Source organism: Phoenix dactylifera, chromosome 7 (genome assembly GCF_051530095.1).
Source record: "Phoenix dactylifera cultivar Ajwa chromosome 7, Ajwa_hap1_PhDact_Kaust_v1.1, whole genome shotgun sequence".
In the NCBI taxonomy this organism is placed as follows: Eukaryota; Viridiplantae; Streptophyta; class Magnoliopsida; order Arecales; family Arecaceae; genus Phoenix; species Phoenix dactylifera.
Window position 1 is genome coordinate 24,020,832 of NC_143196.1, and position 22,128 is coordinate 24,042,959.

At 35.3% G+C, this 22,128-nt stretch overlaps 1 protein-coding gene across 1 annotated transcript; it reads left to right on the plus strand.

Moving 5' to 3' along the window:
- The first annotated feature begins 1,222 nt into the window (after positions 1–1,222).
- LOC120108253 (ARM repeat superfamily protein) lies at positions 1,223–22,128 on the plus strand. The gene is made up of 8 exons (XM_039121837.3): positions 1,223–1,454; positions 2,461–2,793; positions 3,773–4,053; positions 18,303–18,431; positions 20,289–20,411; positions 20,513–20,620; positions 20,740–20,918; positions 21,730–22,128. Exons 1-8 carry the CDS (start codon positions 1,319–1,321, stop codon positions 21,851–21,853), a joined length of 1,413 nt encoding a protein of 470 aa, XP_038977765.1. The 5' UTR covers positions 1,223–1,318; the 3' UTR covers positions 21,854–22,128.

Here is a 22,128-nt window from a genome sequence, read left to right on the forward strand (position 1 = left end):
TGCCTTCTCTCACTTATTTCCATCCACACCTTTCAGGGAGGGTAAAATATAAAAAAGAAAGGCTCAATTAGTTGTACCGGTTATTTTGTTAATACTACAAAATTCTATCAGTTATAAGAGCTAACTCGGGATATGGCGAAGATTGGAGCAAATCAGAGGATGTGTAAGTACTAGAGTCGTTGGGGGGCTTCTTCGGATGACAAATTGGGAATGGTCAAAGTGGGGAGGTTCGGCAATGGTGGATCAAAAAAAAAGCATTGTAGGAAAGGGATTGTGCGGAAGGTGGGAGTACAGTGTGAGAAGACGACAACTCTTTTCTCCTCTCCAAATTTAATCCTATCTTTTTTTAAAACTATAAGTAATGACCGTTGATGCACATTCAACAATTATTAATTTTTTATTTTTTTGTTGCTATTTGGCTAAGTTAAAAAATTGAGGTATGAAATCAGTTCTCCTAAGAGCCCATTTGAATAATCTAATAAGGTCTGGGCTGAATTTCCTATTGCATTCATAGGCTTGTAAGCCCATTTGAGTACCATTTATATCAACCCAACACTCTCCGGCCTGAATCATATGGAACTTTTTTCCTTCTTGGAGATTAATAGGCCTAGGATCAGTTAACAAATCCAACCCCCCACCTTGCCCAAGAACCTTTAATCAAAGGAAGGAAACATGAGTACTATGAACCATAGAAAAGGAATGGAAGGGAGCCAAACCTGCAAGAACATATGTGATCAGATCTTCAAAACTTCTTCTCTTTCTAGGGTGCTTTAAATCTGTCACTTTTCAGGATGATGATGGTTAAAGCATCTCGGAAACTTCTTGAGGGTGACTCCACTATAGTGGTCGACTGGATTCGGAGCGGGCGTGCCAGAACGGACTTGCATCTCTAGTTCATGATATCTGTTATTTTGTAGGGCAGTTTGACTCCTTCCGAGTCTCGCATGTCTTTTGGGAGGCAAACAGTATGGCGGACTGAGTCGTCTTCTTTGCAGCAGCACATCACTCTGGAGCCATCTATGGAGGTCTTGGAGCATGTGCTAGTGGCACTAGAGCATGTTTTGTCCTTTGATTATTCTGGACGTACTCGCGGCATGTAGTAAGAGGCTGGTTCCCAAAAAAAAAAAAAAAAAAAAAAGCATCTCGGAATATAAAGATATTTTAAAGATGGGACCTACTCACCTACCTGGCTGCATTTGGTGTCACCCAGCACGTCTCCCTTGCCAACACCTAGCCAGAATTCAAAAATTGAAAGCAGACAGTCCCTTGTCAGTCCGGCGGCAGCAGCAGGAGGCAGTGCCGAGTGTGAGCGGAGACGATGGGCGGGCGGACCATCTCCCAGCAGGCCTTCGATGCCCTCGTGACCGAGAATATGGACGACCTCGGCATGGACCCCGATGAGGCCCTCCAGGACGCCATCCAAACCCTAACCCTCCAGGGCGTCGACCTCTCCGGTCCGTCCCCCAGTCTCTCTCTCTCTCTCTCTCTCTCTCTCTCTCTCTCTCTCTCTCTTCTCTACTCACGATAGATGGTTTTTCTGGATGAGAATAGTTGTTTTTTGTTCTTTTGGGCCTCTTCAAGTAGATCACCGCTGTAAAATTCTAATTATTTCTTTGATCCGATTGATCGAAATGTGGATTGATTTGAATCCCAAACCACTCGTGGAATTCTTATATCACCAATTTGCGAGTTCATCAAGTATTGCTCATGGCGATATAGATCATCCTTTTATGTGCATTTTTGGTTGTGATGTAGTTTTTTGGGTTTCTTTTTTCGGCTTTTTTTTCAGTTGTTGTAGAAAGGATTCCTTTTGATTTTGTATAAGAAAAGTTCTGCATTGGAGGTCATGTGTGGAGACACGTGTTGAAGCCTATCATTTGGCCCGCTTTCTTACTCCATCGTGTTTGAGGGTCATTTGGCACGGATTCTGATGCCTTTGTACATCAGAAGCCAAATTTGATGACAAATAGCGCCAAGAAACCATTGAACTGTTTTTGTGGGATTCGGCCTTTGATTGGCTAATTTGATTTTTAAAAAAGAAAAGAAATATGCATGCATTTGTGATGTCGAGCTTGATATGAATTCGAACGAAAAGGCCAAGTGAACTGTTTTCATCGAATTCGGCATTTGAAATGCTAATTTTGATATTAAAGTTGAGTCTTGCATGCATTTGATATATTGAGGTTGATACAAATTCGAACAAGAAGGTCCCTTGTGGTGGACTGTTCTGACTTTGTGCATTGCCACACTTCACACATTGTAGAGTATCCAACTGCTAGGATATAAGTCTCACAACCTGACACGGATTTAGCCGGATCAGATTTTAAAATAATTCTATATAAAAGTATTTATCTCTTTCTTTTTTTTGATAACTTTCAAACAGAGATGAGATTATTGTCTACCTTTAATTGCAATGACAAAAGTCGAATTTGTCTTTAGTTAATTTGTGTTGTTTTTCAGGGATCATTAAGTGCCTTCCTGGAGTAAAAAATGTAAAGGACAATCCTGTCATACAGTCACTAGATGAGCTGAAGAACATTGCTGACCATTTGGTGGTGTCCAAGTCAGATGATCAGAGGGTTGTTACTGCTGATAAGACTCTGGATTTTGACAAGCTGGTTGTGCTTCTTGACAAACTATACGACTTGTGCTCTGTTGAGGGATCAGATAATGCTTCCATTGCAACCAGGAATGGAGGAGTGGAGCTCCTAACTTCTATATGTTCTTTGCTTCGTGTCAAATTTGAGATGCCTCTTCTTTCAGCTTTGAAAGCAATGAGTTCCCTTCTCCACGGTATGAGTGTGGTATCTAACTTTCAGTCTGACGCTTAGATGAAAAGATTCACTGTTTCATCTTTTGTTTTTTTCCCCTTTGACATTCTGATGTTATTACGAATGCTTCTTCTTCAGCAGCTACTCTTTTGATATATCGATCAGAGTCTTTTATTTATTTATATATTTTTTTGCTCGGTGTTGAAAATGACACTGTAGATGATCTGTAATTATCAATGACGCCCCAAATAACTCTCACTCTTTGATCTAGCTCATAAGAACAGATCTATCGTTGAATATAGTGTTATTAAATGTTTCCCAGAAAAAATTGGTGATGAAAATCATGTTACTGTATATTTCTTAGTATAAAGGAACAAAGTAATGTAGTTGTGGCTATCTTATTACCATATAAAAGTTTGCCACTGAGCAATTAATTCCACAGTTACAATTTGGATTTAGATATAATCATGGTCATTACTTGTCAGGAAGGAATGCACGGTTCATCCTGAAGCGTCAATTGTATATTACTATGATAGTTAGGAATTAGTGTGATTTCATTTCCAAATTGATTGGAGTAAGGCCAGCAGTGTATTTAGTTTAATTTAATTTTGGGGTAAGAGTTATGATTCATGACTGATTCTTTTTATGTTAACTTGGTCTGCTACTTTCTTGCCAAATATAGAAGTATGGGAATGCACGATTTGATTCATTTTGTCTCTGACATTTAAAGTTTATTGGTTTACATTTATTGTTGTCCGAGGATTCAAAAGTTCTATTAATCTGGGAGAGCTTAACAAGGGATACACATTTATTTCCTTAAATATAGACTTGACCATATTTCACTTGATATGACTTACCAATCTGATCTTACTGACTCGAGAATTTCTGGTTGGGACTAATATTCAGATGTTTAACTTGTAACTCTCTGAGCATGCATGGGCATTAGATGCTGGTCAAAATTTGGTGAGCAATGCATTTTTACATTTGGCTGTTATTCACAGACTTTCAAAGCACGGAGACATTTTGGCATAGTGGTGGGCCTGCAATTCTGATGGATATCCTAAATGGAAGTAAAAGTTCAAACGTTTTGGATAGTGGTTTTGCTGTCATTGCAGCGGCATCAACAGGTAACGAAATTCTCAAGGAAGCATTCATCGACTTAAAAGTTGATGAGCTATTTATACAAACAATGAGGGAGCAGGCTAAAGGCAGTATGCAAAGCTTATATCATGCCATATGTTCCCTTTTAACACCAGATGACAACCGTGTTTTGGCTTCTCAAGTAAGTGTTTGATTAACATCGATACTATAGCATACATTAATGTTCACCTCTTGTCTTTGTCATTCCTTTTCTTTCTGATAACTTGTTGATGACCCAAAGATTGATTCATAGATTGATTTTGATGATCACAAAACCTTGAAGTATAGATACTAATGTTTATGTTGCAAGGAGAAAGATATTTATTTTGCAAGGAACATAGCAAGTTGGAAGAACACAAGAAGGCCTCCAAAGCTCTCAAGTTGGAAGAAAGCTACAATTTATTGGCCCAAGTTTAAAGTTCAAAGGATTCAAATTGGAGGAGTAAAATCAAAAGAAAAATTCAAAAGAACAGTCTTCGAGTCGACTCCAGTGGAATTCGAGTCGACTCCGGAGAAGTATGAGTCGACTCCGGAGAAGTATGAGTCGACTCCTAGGAGTCACAGGCAGAAAAGTCAGAGAGCAGTTTTCGGGTCTGAGATTCGAGTCGACTCCCGCATTGCACGAGTCGACTCCGAGACTCCGCGACCATCAACAGACAGAAAACCAAGTTACTGCCTCTGAGATTCGAGTCGACTCCCAGACAGCTCGAGTCGACTCCAAGGCAGCGCTACACCAAGATGGCAGAAGGCTGTGTTTCGCAAACTGAGAGCCGAGTCGACTCCAAGGAAGTTCGAGTCGACTCCAAGACTGGACAAGCCAAAAGACAAAGGATCGGGAGTTCGGGCTCTGAGATTCGAGTCGACTCCCAGGACAGTCGAGTCGACTCGAGAGGACAAAATTCAAAATTGGATCCACGGACTTCAGTGGATGAGCCGACTCCGAAATTGCCAAGTCAGCTCCAGAAGTTGGCGAGTCGACTCCAGGTTAAGACGAGTCGACTCCCAGTCAAGGCATGCACTTTAATTCAAATTTGGAACAGTGGCCGAGTCGTCTCCAGTAAAGCACGAGCCGACTCCTGCAACAGGCGAGTCGACTCCTGATCGCGCGAGTCGACTCCAATCCCAACGGTAATATTGTCAGGAAGTGCAGACTGTGTCCAACGGCTCTATTTTTGTCTCTAACGGCTAATTCTTGTTTCCACGCCATCTAAAGCTATAAAAACAAGAAGAGAGCTAGGGGAGAACGAATGGAAGTGGGAGAAAACATTTAGGAAAGAGATTACAAGGAAAATCTCCCATAAGCACAAAAAGGGCCATCCAAAGAGAAATAGAGAGAAGAAGAGCTTCCAAGTGAATCCCAAAGCTTCCTCTCCATCAGTGTGCTGCCTCGGTGATCCTCTACTTCGTGCCAAATCAGAAGAGGGTCAAGTAAAGAAGAAGTCGAGCTCCTCCATCTTCAAAACTCGTTTGAGGGCTTCTCTTTACTCTGTTTGTTTATATTGTTATATTTGCTTGTTTAAGAAGCTTTGATTTGTTTTAAACTTTGTTTTATTATCTTGTAACTTGATTCAATCACGGGATTGAATCAAGGGGTTAAGGTTTGTTGGTGAGCCAAAGGGAAAACCAACGGTGTAAGGTTTGTTGGTGAGCCGAAGGGAAAACCAACGGAGATAGGTTTGTTGGTGAGCCGAGGGTAAAACCAACGTGAAAGGGTTTGATTGTGAGCCCGGGAAAACAATCGGGGTTGGTTCTAGTCGGTGAGCCTGGGAAAACCGACCGAGTTCGTTGTGATCTCGCAAAACAACAAGTTGGGTTGTGAGCTTGTAAAACAACCGACTGTAATCTGTAGGATTATAGTGAAATTCCCAAGAAGTCTTGGGGAGTGGATGTAGGTGCTGGGGTGCACCGAACCACTATATGTTTGCTGTGTTTGTAATGCTTTTTGTCATTATCTAACTCACACACTTACTCACTTAGATAAATTGCTTGCTTAACTATTATCCGCGAATTCTTTAGTTGCAAGCATACTCAATCAAGTCACATTCTATACATCAAACTGTCGCTAAGTTTAACTTTCACTGCGCATATATACAACTTAGCATAATTAATCAAAAAGTGCTAGAAGTAGCTTAAAAGTTTTAAAAGACCCAATTCACCCCCCCTCTTGGGTTGTATCTACTGGGCAACAAGTGGTATCAGAGCAGGTGCTCTAAGATTAATTATTGATCTCACGATCAAGAGCCAAAGATCATGACAACTCAAATAGATAGTTTTCTAGGAGAAGGACAGTTAATTGATAGGCCTCCACTGTTTAATGGCATAGACTACACATATTGGAAAGCACGCATGCGCATTTTTATTCAATCACAAAACTATTATTTATGGAAAATCATAATAAATGACCTTCATACACTCTCTAAAACTATTAATGAAAAGGACTTAGCACAATTGAATGCTAATGCTATGAACATATTATATTGTGCTATTCATGAAACGAAGTTTAATGAAATTTCTGCATGCTTATCTGCTAAGGAGATCTGGGATACTTTAGAAACTATTTATGATAAATCTCAGATTAGCTCACATGTGCTTCAATTGCGTACTAACAATGAGATTGCAGAATCCTCCACAGTAGCCGAGTCGACTCCCAGTTCGTCCGAGTCGACTCCTAGAGAAGAACAGTCTGAAAGGCAGAGACACAGTCTTGAAGACCCTGTGAACGAGTCGACTCCAAGTAGTTCCGAGTCGACTCCCAAGCTAGCCGAGTCGACTCCAATAAGGTCCGAGTCGACTCCGAGGCAAATCAGCTTCCTAAAGACAAGGAAAAAGAGAAAGCAAGAAGAAAGGAAGAAAGAGATAAAAAGGAAGAAAGCCTTGACCAAGAAAGAGTCAAGCCAAAAAATAAAGGTTAGGAGCAACAATGATGATATTAGCTCCAAGAAACTACAAGAGGTAACTGACTTGTGCTTTATGGCACAAGAAGACAAGGTAAAATCTGAATCTACTCTTACCTCAAATGATTTTCAAGAAGAATTCTCTTATGATGAATTATTAAATGCTTTTCATGAGTTGTATAGTGAATGTAGAAAATTAACTGTAAAGAATAAAAATCTTAAGAAACTAAATTCTGAAAATGAAAGCTTAAGGTCATTTTCAGAAGAATTGATTCAGAAAAATCATAGCTTAATTAAAGAAAATCAAAACTTACGCGAAGAAATTAATCAATTAAAATCTTGCATTAACAAATTCACCGTAAGCTCAGAAAGATTAAAAATGATGTTTGAAAGCCAACATGCTGATTTTGATAAATCAAAATTTAGCTTGACTCCTTCACTTAGCCATAAATCTCTAGAGAAAAAGGTTATCAATTTATCAAGCAAACCATTAAATAAGATAACTTATTTCAAAAATGAAAAGGATGGGAATAACAACTTTACCTATCGTTCTAGTATAATTAAATTAAATGGTAAAGTTATTACTATTAAACAGATATGGGTTCCAAAAGGAACCATATGTCCTAACTCTCAAGGACTCAAGCAAGCTTGGGTACCCAAAATGAGAAAATGAGGATGGACACATAGGTGTACCAAGGTACCCATGGAACATAAAGAAACTTAAAAAGTTATTAACAAAAAAAATAATAATGAAATCAGTAATTCTCGCATCCTCTCATACTGAAATTGTTTTATTAGTTGATTAAAACACATCTTGCAAGTATTAATCATTCTTTTCTTGTGATATAAGTGATATTTCTGATATGAAAAGAAAATATATCCAAATCACTCCATCTTTCTAGATTATGCTTTACTTATAGATGGATAATTTGGTAAATCAATTCTCCTAAGAATAACTCAATGAATTCTCTATATGCTTGACTGAGAGTTTTTATCCATGGCATTATTGTTCATTGATCATAGATATGAAAATGTGTACTTGGTATATCTTTGAATATATGTATTATAAATACTATGATCAAAGAATTCTTTTTGGCATATAAAATTAACTTATGCTAGTATGGACCTAATCTCAAAAGATCTTGTCATTGGTTTACTTAGAATATCTTCTGCAAGGTCAAAGTTTACTATGCATGTTAACTAAGGAAACAAACAAAAATCATTTCTAAATCTAAAGATGTTGTTTCCATCACTAAGTTTTCACAAGCTTACATTGGATTTGTTTTTGGCAAGTAAAATTAAAGTATTTTCTGCATTTGCTAAATCTTGTGAAAGGGATCAAATGAAAAAGGTTTGCAAACTATGAAAGTAAAAGAAGTATCATGGCATAGTGTTGAAAACCAATTTTGTATTAAGTTGTGCACAGAAATAATATTGAATACAATTATTTCTGCACCAAAGAACACCATAAGTAAAATAGGGTTAATAGAATCCTTGAAGAAATGAAAAAGGCAATGTTGTACGATAGTCATTTAAAAGCTATCATCATTGCTTGTCATATATATGGTTTCTATTAGGTCTATATTTAATGAAAACTCCATTTGATCTTCTGAAAAATAGAAAATGAACTACTGCATATCTTTCATATTTTTCAGTCGTACACGTTATACCTGATATATTCTTATGAAAATAATGCCAAATCTGATAAAGATATTTCTATCCTTGGATATCATTCATCAAGCAATGCATATAGAATATTCAATGAAAAGATTCTAGTTAAAGAAATATCAATTCAGTTTATTCTTTATGAGACTAATGATTCATTATCAAGATACTAAAATCAAATTATATATGGATATGTTTAATCTTTTACATATGACAATCTGAAAACTTGTTAATAATTAGAACCAAATTGAGTTTTCAGAAATGCACTTAATGAAGAAAAATTGGTGACTACTAAAAGATTCAATCAAGAAAAGATGAATTAGATCTTGATGAAATTCTTGCATGATTAGAAGTAAAGATCACCATTATCATTTGCTTGCTTTATGAGCTTTATATTCTGTCAAATGAATGTGTAGAATATACGTCTATGTGGTTATTTCATTTAAAAAAAAATCTATGTAAAATAACCACCTTATTTGAAAACACTCATTACCAATATGATAAAGCAATATGTGATTTGGAACAAGCATCAAAAGCATGATAGAATAATTATTTCATCAAACACCTAATAGACCAGATTGTGTGATCATTATGTGCCCTTATGCAAGACTTCAATCTAACTCTAATGAATCATAATTTATTGATAACAAATGAATCATAATCTGAATTTTGATAGAAACAAATGTTTAAGATAAATTGATTAAAACATAGTTAACATATCTTATTAATAATTATCTTAAGCAAATAGAATCTAAACTAAATTGACTTAAACTATCTTGGTTAATGAATCTATCTCTTTAGTTCAAATGATATGTGCTTGCTTATATTTAGGCAATCTCTTGAGTAAAGTGACTCAACATGCAACTATTGTCATATCTTATATTGAGTCATCTAGTTAAAAAATATATATGTTGGATGAATGCTTTGTATCTTAAAGAAACTAATGACCTTCCTTCAAGAAAGAAAAATGAGAGATTTCAACTTGAAGGATATCTTCATGTAAGATACACTAAACATTTACATGCAAACAAGAGAGAGGATCTTCTTCAGCCAAAAGTTCACACATAAGAAATCTAGTTTGGCTTGAAGAACATATAATGAATAGGTAATTTAGATACCTTTCTCACAAATTAGTTGAGCAAAGTCAGTAACTTAAATCTTATTATGGCATGATTAAATTCTTTAATTATTAATTTTTGATATCATGTCTATATGTGTATTGACTGACTTATACTTTTAGAAATTATTTCATGGTTTGCCCAAACTAAAATATATCTTTGCCTATGTCATAACCATGAAATACACAAGTATATGCTTAAAATGTTGATGTAAAATAACTTGTGAGAAGTTATGAAACCTTGAGCATAATGAAAATATTGTTTGCATGATATACATATATATGATACGTAAGATTAATTCTCTATTCTGCTCTCTCATGAAAATTACTTGAGAATAACAAAAAGAGAGAGAGATAAAGAAAAGAAAATGGATATTATTCAAGAGAAGTAAAATCCAAGTAGAGGCAAACACTTCAACCTTAAGGAAAAGCAAAACAAACTTAATATATTCGACACATTTGTGAGACTTGTGTGAGCATTCTTTTGGAAGGGATAAAATCCATAATTAATTACACTTAAATAGGGAGGTTTTGAAGTAAACATTTTAACCTTTCTATATTGCTCATCATAGGGATGGTGCCAATGGGGAGGCTAGTGGTAGTACCCGGCACTATTTGACCCAACTATTCGGTGTAGGGCATATTAGGGACGGCACAAGAGGGAGGCTAGTGGTAGTACCTCGTGCCCCTTCCCAACTCCACCGGATAGGGAGCAAATAGAGTATAGAGCATAAGAAAGTTATAAATGAAAAACAAAGTAAATGAAAGTAGAATTAAGTCAAATTTTTAATCACTTGAAAACACACTTTAAGGATGAAATTATTGCAAGATTATATTTAAATAGGGGGAGTTTATTTGAAAAGAATTGATTTTGATCCTTGACATTCTTGTACTTAGTATTTTAATGCATGACTTAACACATGGTATATTTTGCATATGGTATGATGTCTTGATTTATGGATTCTCAATATTTTGTAATGTTTCATACTTGGACAATTTGATTGAATGTTTGAATTGCTACATAACATCTTTTGTCTAGTTTTATTGAAAAGAAATTTCAGATTTGTCATTCACAATCATTGTTAAAATCTGAAAGCTAAATAAAATTGTAGAAAGGAGAAGAGAAGAATATCTCTATTTAGGGAAAATAAATTGATTTTGATCTATCTTTCTACTTGCCTAACTTTGATACATAATGTCCTAATACTTGTTAAAATATCCTTTATTGTGTATCGAAACTCAAAATTAAACACAAAGATTCTGAAAGTGCTTTAATGTTATTGAAATATGTATTTTTCAATCGTAACAATTTAAGATGAGCTACATTGTGAAAGATACATATCTCATATTATGACTTAGAAAGCTTTTATTGAAAATCCTATGTAATTCAGAATCTGATTTTGTATAAAAGCTTAAACTAAATGTAATTTTAAAATAAAGTCTTACTTTAAGAAAAACAGAATTAATTTTGATGCCTTTGGTGATTGCTCCGATACGCATCCGAAACATATCATTTCTTATCTTCAAAGTATACTAATATTGGTTCAAATGATGTGTCTTTCGATGATCTTGATTGCAAACAAAAATTTCTAAATATATGATTTTATTTTGATATTAAAAAGATTTATTGTGATTCATGTATACATCGCTGAAAAACTATCATTAAGAAATTGAGTTCTATAAATATATATACCTCAATGATCATCTATATGTTTTTCTCTCCTACATTCTTAAAGATTTCCATCAGAATATATATAGAGTGAATGATCTAAAAGCTAGAAATATTTCACCTCACTCAAATGACTCTAAAAGAAAGAAAATGTAAATGCTGTTGAAAGAAACTGAGCGTCAAATGAATCATTTTCTGATTAATATTTCAGTACATTTTCTCAAAGATTAAGAGGAAGCATAACTTGTTCTTGATAGATTAAAAAGGATGATTGCTATAAATTTTGAATAATTCTTGATCACTCTCCATTCTCGATATCATAGAATTTCAGTTCTATTCACGTTTGTCATTAAAATCTGAAATTCAACAAAAGAAAAGAATGATTAAAGAAGTATGCATCTTTTGAGGGGGAGCTTTAGATATTCAGTATCTTATCCTAAAGTTACTTCAATTTGATGCATACCTTGAATTTTATGGATTGATTTTGATGAACCTCCTTATATTGCAAGACATGCTTTAATTACCTTGAGATGAGTTCTATAAAGGCTGTCTTATCTCAAACCTTGAGTCTTATGAAAATGAGCTGAAACTTATAGAAAATATATTTTTGAGATTGACAATTTTATGAACATTATCTTCAAATTCTAAACTCTTAAATGGAATGATCAATAGAGGGGGAGAAAGAAAATTTCAGAAGGAGAGGTCTCACGGAACTTAATTACATAAATCTATAGAAGAGGGAAAGAATACTAAATGAAAAGTGATCCTAATACTCTCCAATATGTATCATCTGAAATTTAAATCTGAAAATCTTTATGATACACCTTGAGGCATGTTATTTGGTTAATATATCTTCTGCACAAATCATGAACCAAATTGCAATTCAAATAGTTGATCTTAAGAGCCTCTAATTTAATGAAAAAAGGGGAGAATAACGTGTTAAATTTTCTTGAGTATCTCGTAGAAAATCTATTTTGGAATTCACTAATGAGTCCTAATTGGCTTGCTCTTTAGAACTTCAATATTGTGCCAATTCATATTTTTATATATGTATCAAATCGTGCTTATTTTCTAAAGGAATAAAAGAAAGTCCTTAAAAGAGCTCTAAGATATATCATAAATTGCATGAATTCATATTTTGGTATTTGTGCCCCAATGCTCTTATTATCATAAAAAGAACTTTGAAGTCATGATCCAACATGATGATATGTTTTTCAAGTATATAAGTTTTGATCTTTTACTCTGAAAATCAATTAAATTGCTCTCATGTTGATAAAATACTTAATAGATTGGGCAAACGTTCTTCAATGAACAAGCTTTCATACTTATTATTAAAGAGAGGTTAGATTTCCACTCATGTTTTTCCTTGAATATCATTTGTGGTACTTCTTGAATTAACCTAAGGAAGATTCCACCTACACTTGATTAGAAAACTATCTGTGGTATCAAATTAGAAAATCTCTTGAATTCACACTCGATGTGTTCTGATCTGATCTTTGTACTTAATGTTTCACTATCTTTTTGATGTTGTCAAAAAGGGGGAGAAATATCTAAGTATATGCTATATACTCAGAATGCTTTATTACTTTGAATTGAATACAAATCAGCTTAAAATTTAAATATGTTGATTGTGTTAAGCTGATTAAATCTAAAGCATTATCATGAAGTATGTTTTTAAATATATATGTTTTTCCACTTCATGCAACTTAGCTATGTATTACTTCTAGAAATACAATATCTTTTATATTGCATATACTCCAAGTTTTGTCATCATCAAAAAGGGGGAGATTGATGACCCAAAGATTGATTCATAGATTGATTTTGATGATCACAAAACCTTGAAGTATAGATACTAATGTTTATGTTGCAAGGAGAAAGATATTTATTTTGCAAGGAACATAGCAAGTTGGAAGAACACAAGAAGGCCTCCAAAGCTCTCAAGTTGGAAGAAAGCTACAATTTATTGGCCCAAGTTTAAAGTTCAAAGGATTCAAATTGGAGGAGTAAAATCAAAAGAAAAATTCAAAAGAACAGTCTTCGAGTCGACTCCAGTGGAATTCGAGTCGACTCCGGAGAAGTATGAGTCGACTCCGGAGAAGTATGAGTCGACTCCTAGGAGTCACAGGCAGAAAAGTCAGAGAGCAGTTTTCGGGTCTGAGATTCGAGTCGACTCCCGCATTGCACGAGTCGACTCCGAGACTCCGCGACCATCAACAGACAGAAAACCAAGTTACTGCCTCTGAGATTCGAGTCGACTCCCAGACAGCTCGAGTCGACTCCAAGGCAGCGCTACACCAAGATGGCAGAAGGCTGTGTTTCGCAAACTGAGAGCCGAGTCGACTCCAAGGAAGTTCGAGTCGACTCCAAGACTGGACAAGCCAAAAGACAAAGGATCGGGAGTTCGGGCTCTGAGATTCGAGTCGACTCCCAGGACAGTCGAGTCGACTCGAGAGGACAAAATTCAAAATTGGATCCACGGACTTCAGTGGATGAGCCGACTCCGAAATTGCCAAGTCAGCTCCAGAAGTTGGCGAGTCGACTCCAGGTTAAGACGAGTCGACTCCCAGTCAAGGCATGCACTTTAATTCAAATTTGGAACAGTGGCCGAGTCGTCTCCAGTAAAGCACGAGCCGACTCCTGCAACAGGCGAGTCGACTCCTGATCGCGCGAGTCGACTCCAATCCCAACGGTAATATTGTCAGGAAGTGCAGACTGTGTCCAACGGCTCTATTTTTGTCTCTAACGGCTAATTCTTGTTTCCACGCCATCTAAAGCTATAAAAACAAGAAGAGAGCTAGGGGAGAACGAATGGAAGTGGGAGAAAACATTTAGGAAAGAGATTACAAGGAAAATCTCCCATAAGCACAAAAAGGGCCATCCAAAGAGAAATAGAGAGAAGAAGAGCTTCCAAGTGAATCCCAAAGCTTCCTCTCCATCAGTGTGCTGCCTCGGTGATCCTCTACTTCGTGCCAAATCAGAAGAGGGTCAAGTAAAGAAGAAGTCGAGCTCCTCCATCTTCAAAACTCGTTTGAGGGCTTCTCTTTACTCTGTTTGTTTATATTGTTATATTTGCTTGTTTAAGAAGCTTTGATTTGTTTTAAACTTTGTTTTATTATCTTGTAACTTGATTCAATCACGGGATTGAATCAAGGGGTTAAGGTTTGTTGGTGAGCCAAAGGGAAAACCAACGGTGTAAGGTTTGTTGGTGAGCCGAAGGGAAAACCAACGGAGATAGGTTTGTTGGTGAGCCGAGGGTAAAACCAACGTGAAAGGGTTTGATTGTGAGCCCGGGAAAACAATCGGGGTTGGTTCTAGTCGGTGAGCCTGGGAAAACCGACCGAGTTCGTTGTGATCTCGCAAAACAACAAGTTGGGTTGTGAGCTTGTAAAACAACCGACTGTAATCTGTAGGATTATAGTGAAATTCCCAAGAAGTCTTGGGGAGTGGATGTAGGTGCTGGGGTGCACCGAACCACTATATGTTTGCTGTGTTTGTAATGCTTTTTGTCATTATCTAACTCACACACTTACTCACTTAGATAAATTGCTTGCTTAACTATTATCCGCGAATTCTTTAGTTGCAAGCATACTCAATCAAGTCACATTCTATACATCAAACTGTCGCTAAGTTTAACTTTCACTGCGCATATATACAACTTAGCATAATTAATCAAAAAGTGCTAGAAGTAGCTTAAAAGTTTTAAAAGACCCAATTCACCCCCCCTCTTGGGTTGTATCTACTGGGCAACACTTGTTAAGCCTCATAATGTGTGAAGATGATTTTTTATACTGCAAGATGTATAAGATTGTTTCGGATTAGGGGTGCAATCGAGCCGAGCCAAAGCTAGTAGTTAGAGGCTCGAGCTCAACTTGATTCAAAATACTTAGGGTCGAAACTTAACTCAAGATCGATCGAGCATTAATATCCAAGCTCGGACTTGGCTCAATAAAAAAAAGCGATACTCGATTGATTTGACTCGACCCGAATATCAACTGAGCAATACTCGAGCTCGAGTTCGAGCCTTGATCATACTTAAAAAAATATGATTAAAACAAAATATAATATAATATAATATTTTAAATATTAAATTAGCAATATATTATAAATAAAATATAATATTTTAAAAAATATGTATTCTTGACTAGGCTTGTGAGTCTTTAAGCCAAGTATTTTGCACTCGACCTCGATTCGAAAAACTATCCGAGCTACTCGAGTTTGACTCGAGCTCGGTAATAGTCGAGTTAAGTCAAGTTTAAACCCGAGTCGAACTCGAGCAGCTCACAAGCTACTCGGCTCATTTGCACCCCTATTTTAGACCAGTGCTACATGGATATTGACATGAGTATTGGATTCAGGCTTATTTCCAAGTGTCTGACTCAACAAGAAGGAGAAAGGCAGGTATGGGGATACACAGGATAAAACATAATTTCAACTAAATTATATATTTATACTTTTGAACATTGTTTAAACATTGAAATATTAAAATTATCATGTTTGTTAAGATCTTTCAACATACATGTTTCTCATTCAAACATCCTAATTAACTTAAGGATATAAGAAGAATAATATTTTGTAAACTTGTTTCAATAATTACATCTTTAAATCATCTTAAAAAGAAGATGAACTCACTCCTAACATCAAAATAGAGGATCAAATTCATTGTTGAAAGAGTTCATGCTTTTCCGATCTCTAAGAGTGGCTATAATGGAACATCATAGGTATCCAAGTGTCTGATATGTACCCAAGTTAGATGCATATCCAACATGGATTTTTGAAGCTAGATGTAAGTGTCCAGCTGACACAATTTTTTGACTTCAGACTTTATCCTTGTTACATTTTTTGTGGTATTCAGGTACTCATTTTTCTCTATTTTTTGGAGCAGAGATAATCATTTTTCTGAACTATTTTGAGACCACTTTATAGAAAACAGGTTTAAATCAAAGCTTGATCCGGTAGGGAAAGATAATAATAAACGTATATAGAAATTACCTAGGGATAGAATACTGGAACAATTAAGTTTAAAGAAAAGAAAGTAATATTTGCCAGATTAACTCAATGCATTGTAATGCATTTTTTCTGCATATGTTCTGATAGTTTAATCAGTAACAGTAAAGAACTTCAAGCTTTGAGAAAATGACTGCTAAGAGAGATATGAATATTATGTTGTCCTATTAAAAAGAGAACCAAAAAAATTATGTCTTTAAAGTTGACTACCACTCCCTTTCCAAATCTCATAGCCTCAATAGGAAAAAAGTGGAGGTGAATATCAGCAAATAAAGAAAATGCCAAACTGTGAAACAAATCCTTATCTGCTAATTGTTAGTGCCACCATGTTCCTTATGAAAAAATACAGCGTAGATGATGTTTATGCAATTAACTGAGTATTACGGACAACTAGATTTGGAACTTGAGAATGTTTCATCCTGATCAATCTTTGGGAAACTTATGATCAGTTTCATTCTTATCATTCTTTGGGAAACTTATGAGCAGTCAGAAAAACAAGTGTTCTAAAACATTCAACAGATAATTCAATATGAATGTGTTCAATTCTCCATCTAAGTACATCAGTGAACATCCAGAGACACATGTGGTCCTCACATGATAGCAAATGTCAGAGAGAGCTCAATTTAATAAGAATTTTCTTTAGGTGCTCACCTATATAATCACTTGTTGGATACGTGAATTTGCTTGACTTCCTCATAATAGAGGTCAAATGCTTCCTTAGCTGCAAAACCTAAATATTTGATATTTACTTTACTGGTCCTGGTTAAAGAGGAATACCAAAGGATTAATCCAAATAAATTAAATGTTTATAATTTGTATCACATGCACAAGCACACATATCTATCCACTTGTTGTATAGGTAACAGGCCTCCAAGATATGTGATTTTTGGATCCTATGCAGTTTAGATGTTGCAGATTATGATCAATAGTATGATTTTCATTTTAAAAGGGCTATCATTAATTTACATGGGAAGCATTTGGGATCAAATTGTTCAAAAAAGCATTCTATCTTTACTATCTGTGTTTGCTTCATAGTTACCAAGTGTTTAAGTATTACTTTGTACAAAGGGTCAAATTACCGTGTGATGTGCCCACCCCCGGTCATGGGCTAGCATGGCACAATACCATATTAATCCAGTCATGCACCCTACCATAAAGATCGCCAAGTTAAGACTATAGTCACGAACTCACGATATAAATTATTGAAGATGAGGGATCCAAAAATTCTTTCGAAACACTGATATTAACAAAAATGTATTTGTTTATATGGAAAAGTAATTATTAAATATTATTTAATAGAAGATTCATTTAAAATTGTTCCATGTATGTCATGGTGTTTGTCAAAAAATAATTGTTGATTAACTCTTCTACACAAACAAACACAACAAGCATATTCATTTTAAAAAGGTTTTGTGAGTGGTGTCAATTATTTTTCTTTTATATTTATTGGAATGGAAATAAATGTTATATGATGAGTGTCTGTATACATTAAATTCTTCATTGTTAAATTCAAGCATGATCAAAATATGATGTACAAAGATAAGCATGACCATAATGATGAAAGCATTTCAATCATCAGTTGTGTCTGGTGTTATCTTCTTTTTTAAGCAGACAAATAGTGAAATTTTCAATTCCATGCACTTGTGGAATTAATAAGAGGGAAATCTTGTGAATGTTTAGTCTTTGCGGATGTCAATTTCTTGCATTAAGGTCTATAAAAAGTACCCTTAAACAACCATTTGTTCTAAGTTGTCAAAAGGTACAAGTACAGCATATTTTCTGTATGTTAAATTTACATTATTATTTCGAGGCCTTAAAAAAAAGATTGGTACTTTTCTTGCTTCATTGATTATTATATCTAATCTAATTCTTTAAATTATTTATCTTTTCCGCCTTTCTCTTTAGTTATAAAATTGTTAATGATTTGCTAAACAATATTGAAACGAGGTTGTGAAGATTCTGCATTTTAATTTATTTCCTTAGAAATAGAGAAGCATAATATCTTCATAGAATTAGAATTAACTAAGGAATTTGAAAGCCAGGTCTATGGATATGCTCGAAGATTTGCTCAAATTGGTATTGCAGATGCTCTTGTTGATGCACTTCGTGAGGGAATCAGTTCATCCAGTTTGGCTTCAGCATGCTCTGCTTTAAAGGCTCTTGCTGTTAATGTAAGTTTGCTAGTCTCATGAAAAGATAAATTCAAACATCCATGCATTCATATATCTCAGTCACTTTAATAGCTACTTGAACATCTTTGTGGATGTGCCAATGTGGCAAATCTTGTAAGGTAGATGATGCAACTAGGACACAGTGATAAACAAATAGATAGAAAAGTACTTATAAAGCATAATGGGTTATGAAAATAGCATAGTCTATGCTTTCCATAGTAGCATTTCCATCCACAAACTCCATTTAGTCGTAAGTCAAATCAATAGATTATAATGCCTTCTCCGTACAATACTATGGACATCATAAACTCCAAAAATCAATCACTCTTCATTGGAATGTTAAAAAAAGCCCTCGCCCTCATCCCTAAAGGTATTAGTTAAGCATTCAAGAATATCCAGTACATATCTCGAGCCTTTTAAAAATGTTAAAGAACAAATATATTTAAAAAGGCATCCATAACATATCCTAGAAGTATCTTTTATGGACCAACTACTGATAGCATTCATATAACATATACATAGCATGATATATTATATGACAATGTTTTAAAAGATTTAAGTGGCGGAAGGGAGGGCAGGCAGCACCTAGGGGCCAAGTAGGTGTCCACGTATCAAGGCAGCCCAAAAATAATTAATTATAAAAAATAAATATCAGGAGAAATGTTTTAAAAAAATCAAAACCAAGTAGATGAAACATATCATACAAGATGTAGTAAGCGAATGGGAAGTACCAGCTTGGCAACAATGATAATAGTGTGTAAATTCACATCATCCTCCATAGACATACTTGATGCAAAATGTTGAGGTGTGCGCCTAATTAGGCTGTCTAGGCAGTTAAATCTGTCAACTAGGAAGCAAAGGCAGCTATCTTGTTATGCAGATTAAACTGTATTTTCACAGTTTTACATGCATGAAATAATAGAATGGATTAGCAGATCAACATAAAAAAAACAAACTATGCTTAGTGATATGTCATGTCTTGGACAGTCCATACAGGTCATATTTGAGTGCTAGGTTATCTACTCACCCACTAACTTTTAGCGTTCGAGACTAGAGAGTCAGTATGCTAGCCTATATGAAATTGTATACATTAAAATATAGAATTCCTGCCTGTTCGCATTCTTTCATTCGTTTTTACTAGTGTTTGACACTTGATGCATGTGAGATGAAACATGGATGGCTTTGATCTTATCGTTGTTGTAACTTGATAATATGCACTCCCATTTTGCTTGGTGCACTTACCATGTTTTTGGACCTTAAAAGAGCAAGGATTGAGCCAATAGTATTGTATTAACCTATTAAAAGGAGCAGTTATAGTCAAAATACCCATTAGAAAATTAAATCTGACCTCATTCTTTTAATTAAAGCTAACATTATTCTTTTTTTGTTGTGTGGGAGTTATTCTTGCTTTTCTGATGCATTAATCATCTGAGTGTTTCTAGCTTTTGTAGCTTTAAAATATCATTTACGAAAAAACTAGAAAGAACCTGGAAATTAGTAGTGATAAAATAGATACAAAATAGCCTCCATTAGTTGGCCATCTAAACCTTTGTTTTTCTATCTATGCCTTACAAATGGAACTTCCAAATGATTGGTGCTTACCATGATAATGAAAATCTACTAATATAAATTTGTTTATTCTCGTCACAACTAGCCTGTCTTTTGTAACATTCCCCATATATTGTGCATGACTTCCTGCCTTGTGGAACTTTTTGGTTACTTTGTTATGATCTCTTTTTTCCCTTATAAATGTAACTATAAGCCTAACAATGAAGCCTTGTCCTAGCTGTTTGACGTTAGCTTTATCAGTACTTGTTACCCATCATCAATCTATGGCGATCTTTTTCCCCCTTGCAGGATGAAATTTGCAAATCTATATCTGAAAATGGTGGCATTGATGCAACTCTCAAGTGTATAGATGACAGCAGTGAACATAACGACAAGATTATAGCTAGAGCATGTTGTTCTTTGATGTCTAAGGTCAGATGCCCTTGCTTCATAATTAACTCCGCTTATTAATGTCGATTGCATCTTCTAATATGCAACGATACTAACTTATAATGATTTTTTTCTGATCGAAGCTGGCCGGAAGTGATGCAAACAAGAATGCTATTGTTCAGAAGGGTGGTCTGGATAGATTAATGAAACTATCTTCCAGATTTTCTGAAGATCCATCAGTTCTACAGGAGGTACTCTTTTAGTATTACGTCTATTGAAAATTGATCAATTTAAGTAGTTCTTAACCATGTAATTTCTATTGATCATGCTCCCTGTCCTTGATACTAACGATGGAATTCTTAATATGCAGGTTATGTCTATTGTAACTGTGCTTTCACTAAGATCCCCAGAGAATGCAGCTCGTGCAATAGAAGCTGGAGCTGGAGATTTAGCTATCCAAGCAATGAAGAAGTTTCCTGCTTCATATCAAATGCAAAGACAATCTTGTCTTATGATTCGCAATCTTGTGGTTAGGAATCCAGAAAACAGGTATGCTTTCATTTTTTGAGAAACGTTAATGCCACATGTGACCAACAAATTTTGAATAAATTTGTATCCCATCATGAGCAGAACACCTTATTCATCTGAACTAATTAGTTATTTTTTGGATTGGAGTATTCTAACTTGAGCAATTAGATGTTCCTAGTACCTGTTTAGAAGTTCTTGTTGGGGTCAATACTAAATCCAGTAGTGTGGGTAAAAAAATGTGGACACTCCAAACAAGGGATACCAAATGCTGGAGAGGTTCATTGAAAAGACTTAATATTATCCTTTAGCTATCACATTCTCCAAGGATGCCAAGCTTCTTTTGGCTAATTAGAGGAATGATTGCAACTTTGTAAGCGTCGTACCAATCCTTGTATGAATGCTATTCAGATTTGAAAAGGAAATGACCTATATTTTTTCAAAAAATTCCTTAAAAAAGTGGGCCCTTGAAAATTAGGTGAGCAATTTCTTTATTATCGGGTGAATTGCTTTCTGTAGCTTTCCTTGGAATGAGGCATCAACAATCTGAAATTTACACATCAAAGAACGGGCTTCGACTCTACAGAAGATCGTTTATTAGGTGACAGAGTCCTAGTGGGTTATGAAACCTTCACACCGAATGGGAGTGATGGGCGTAATGTTTGTTGGACCTATAATAAGCACTTCATGACTAAAGAGAAAATTAGGTTGATTAGTTTTGTTTCATTTGATAATTTTAATTCCACCATTTTATGGTAGTTGCTTTTGCCTTAGGTCATTCAAAAGCCTCTTCTCTGCACTTTTAAGATAATTTTACTGTTTTGGGCATCTATAGGACCCTTCTCCTTGGTAATGGCATTGAGAAGCTCATAAGGAAGGCCAAGGGAAGCCACGAGATTTGCAAGGATGCTGCAACTGCTGCACTGAGGGATCTGGGTCTGAATGACTACAATGCATAACCTGCATCCGTTAGCATGTCAGATTACAATGTTTTTTCTTCTTTTGCCCTTTACTCAAATATGCCATACTGGAACTGGTGGCTTCATTGTTATGAACAATGCATCTTGAGTTCTTTAGATCAATTGGCTGCATTCTGGTATCATTCCTTTTCATATTAAGAAAGCACAATATTTCCTTGGTACTTTCTTAAGAAAGAGTGGTTTTTGTAAACTGTAAGAACACCATTTGAAGGACAGTCAGATTTGGGGGAAATTGAAACATCATTGTTTCACTA

What these genes read in the sequence shown, in the direction of transcription:
- LOC120108253 (XM_039121837.3), top strand. Translation starts at nt 1,319, where the DNA reads ATGGGCGGGCGGACCATCTCCCAGCAGGCCTTCGATGCCCTCGTGACC. An exon ending in AATGAGTTCCCTTCTCCACG is followed by an intron (nt 2,794 to 3,772) that starts GTATGAGTGTGG and finishes TGTTATTCACAG; the next exon opens with ACTTTCAAAGCACGGAGACA. An exon ending in ATCCATCAGTTCTACAGGAG is followed by an intron (nt 20,621 to 20,739) that starts GTACTCTTTTAG and finishes CTTAATATGCAG; the next exon opens with GTTATGTCTATTGTAACTGT.